This window comes from Micropterus dolomieu, linkage group LG21, assembly GCF_021292245.1.
Source record: "Micropterus dolomieu isolate WLL.071019.BEF.003 ecotype Adirondacks linkage group LG21, ASM2129224v1, whole genome shotgun sequence".
NCBI classification, from domain to species: Eukaryota; Metazoa; Chordata; class Actinopteri; order Centrarchiformes; family Centrarchidae; genus Micropterus; species Micropterus dolomieu.
In genome coordinates this window covers 29,393,686-29,396,552 of record NC_060170.1, presented here as the reverse complement: position 1 = coordinate 29,396,552, position 2,867 = coordinate 29,393,686, and the positions used below count along the sequence as shown (strand labels likewise).

General features: G+C 42.1%; 1 protein-coding gene across 1 annotated transcript in view; it reads left to right on the top strand.

Moving 5' to 3' along the window:
- Positions 1–2,867, top strand: part of lg21h5orf34 (linkage group 21 C5orf34 homolog) — a 5,101-nt gene that overhangs the window by 1,277 nt on the left and 957 nt on the right. The window contains exons 3-8 of the mRNA XM_046035152.1: positions 537–923; positions 993–1,255; positions 1,353–1,451; positions 1,737–1,857; positions 1,997–2,088; positions 2,173–2,242. Coding sequence (XP_045891108.1) covers positions 537–923; positions 993–1,255; positions 1,353–1,451; positions 1,737–1,857; positions 1,997–2,088; positions 2,173–2,242 — 1,032 coding nt within the window. The remainder of the gene's footprint in view (positions 1–536; positions 924–992; positions 1,256–1,352; positions 1,452–1,736; positions 1,858–1,996; positions 2,089–2,172; positions 2,243–2,867) is intronic.

The following is a 2,867-nucleotide window of genomic DNA, read 5'->3' as shown; positions in this document are numbered from 1 at the left end:
GCCCTGACAGCAAATGCTCTGTCCCCTTTAGTTTTCAGTCGAGACTCTGGAACAGACAACAGACCTCTGCCCGAGGATCTCAAGGTGCGTGCTGGTGCGTATGGGACTAAAAGGTCAGAAATATAACAAGGCGAGAGGCCATGAAGAGCTTTAAAAGTGATCAATAGAATTTTAAAGTCAATTCTAAAACATACTGGGAGCCAGTGTAATGAAGCTAAAATAGGAGTAATGTGGTCATATTTCTTTGTTCTGGTTAAAAGCCTGGCAGCTGAGTTCTGGACAGTCTGGAGTCGATCAATAGATTTTTGGGTTAAACAGGTGAAAAGGCTGTTGCAATAATCCAGGCGTGATGAGATGAGTCTCGGTGTCCTTAAAAGTTAACATAGATCGAATTTTTGCTATATTTCTAAGTTGATAAAAACATGATTGAACAAGCTTTGTGGTGTGCTGCTCGAAATTTAAATTACTATCAAACCAAACACCAAGGTTCTAAATGCTATCAGTATCTATATATTTTTTTACATTTCCTCCTGCAGCCATTTTTCAGCATTTACTCAGAGGTGCAGTGGCCTGAATGGTCTTCCTGTGATGCTGAGCTAGTACCTGGAGGCGAGACCACCATCAGGTCGGAGGAGGGAGGAGCTGCGTTGAGGCTGTCGCCCTCCGGTGAGGAATTCTCCGTCGAGTTCACATGCAGCCTCAGTCAGACACAGAGTCGGTACATCAGCATGCAGGAATGCAGAAGAGACTCTGACAGCAGCTCATGCATTCAGCAGCAGCAAGTAAGCAATCTGATCTGTCAGACCACCAATGAGGAGACCAAAGAGGTTCATCAGAGAAGAGGAAGCAGAAGGAATGAGTCTATTAGATCAAGGTCTTGCTCTCCTCGGATTACAAGCACTACTCAGCCAACTCAACCAAAGGTAATGCAGCTTAGTAATATTTCTGTGCTTATATCATAGCTCAGTATTTTACTTCTCTTCCTCTCCCAGCCAGAGGAGATGTACCAATCCGCCACAGTGGTCCAGCATCACTCCTGCTGTGCTGTCACCCCCATCTGGTGCTACCCTCTCTCCTTGGCTCGCCATCTCTGGACGGCTCGTCTCTCGAATCCTCAAGATGTCAGAGCAGAGGGAGCCAGCGATCTCACTCGGGCACACGGGCGAACAGACATGTCAGATAAATCCATTGTAGAGAGAAAGTCGCACCTTCCTCAGGCGCTGCCTCTCGCATGTCCATCACCTCACTTGCACAGGTTGAATGATCAACTGACTTGAGTAAAAAATTAAATCTGGAGCACTATTTAACAATATTCATTGACTAATTTAAGATGCTTTGCTCGTGTATTTAAGGTGGAAGGTTAAAGACCCCCTGTCCAAAAAGCAATATTTAGACCAAGATCTTCAAACAGAGCTGGTAAAAGTGATGTGGTGTCAAGGAGTGACGTACAGGTAGGTATGCGGGTCTTTTTGAAAGTTTGTGTTTTAAGATTTTGAATATACAAGATTCAGATTTTAAACAGCTGAATATGTCAAAACATAACACCAGTAGAAGTCCCTGCTTTTACCAAATGAAAGCATGGAAAGTTGATTGATTTTGATGCTCTAAATTAGTGTTTTGTGAAAGCAAAAGATAAGACCCTGAACCATTTATTTTTCTTTTTTTTTCATTTTAAGTCACTACATTGAATACAACCACATTGAAACTGCGTGTTTACCTTTATGTCTCCTGTGTAGGATACTAAGTGGGGTTGTCTCCATTATAGAGATTTCTCCGGGAGATGGATCAATCATCCGGTCTAATGGGGCCCTTAATACTTATTTTACCCATTACAAACCTGAGCTCCTGTCAGGGCAGGTAAATTTCAGTCTCTCATCATATAACTGTCAAAGTCTAATCTGCTTTATTTAAAATAGCATTGGAGCCATTCAGGCTTTACAGGCGTTACTTGCATAAACACACAATGCCTAATTAAATGATTGTGTGCATCTCACAGGTGAAAGAGGTGACATACCATCTGCACAGCCTTCCTCCTGACGTACCTGGACAGCTGTATTCTGTATGCTCTGTTGTGAGTCGTGCAAGCAGGTAAGCCACCGCGTCACCGTGGTCTGATACATTTGTCGGCTTTATTTCATCAGTCCATGACCATCACATCGCTTTTTTTTACAGGATCCTTGCTTGCTACAACGAGGCTAAACAATCGCTGAAGCTCACTGCCACACCCAGCTGCTTGCAAAAGGTGATCTCTGCTGATATAGATATATAGAGATAGAGAGAGAGAGAGAGAGAGAGAGAGAGATATATCTAGAGAGAGAGAGAGAGAGAGAGAGAGAGATATATAGAGATATATATAGAGATATATAGAGATACAGTGGGTACGGAAAGTATTCAGACCCCTTTAAATTTTTCATTCTTTGTTTCATTGCAGCCATTTTCCAAAAATCAAAAAAGTTCATTTTATTTTTCAGTAATGTACACTCAGCACCCCATCTTGACAGAAAAAAACAGACATGTAGAAATTTTTGCAAATTTATTAAAAAAGAAAAACTGAAATATCACATGGTCATAAGTATTCAGACCCTTTGCCGTGACACTCATATTTAACTCAGGTGCTGTCTATTTCTTCTGATCATCCTTGAGATGGTTCTACACCTTCATTTGAGTCCAGCTGTGTTTGATTATACTGATTGGACTTGATTAGGAAAGCCACGCACCTGTCTATATAAGACCTTACAGCTCACAGTGCATGTCAGAGCAAATGAGAACCATGAGGTCAAAGGAACTGCCTGAAGAGCTCAGAGACAGAATTGTGGCAAGGCACAGATCTGGCCAAGGTTACAAAAAAATTTCTGCTGCACTTAAGG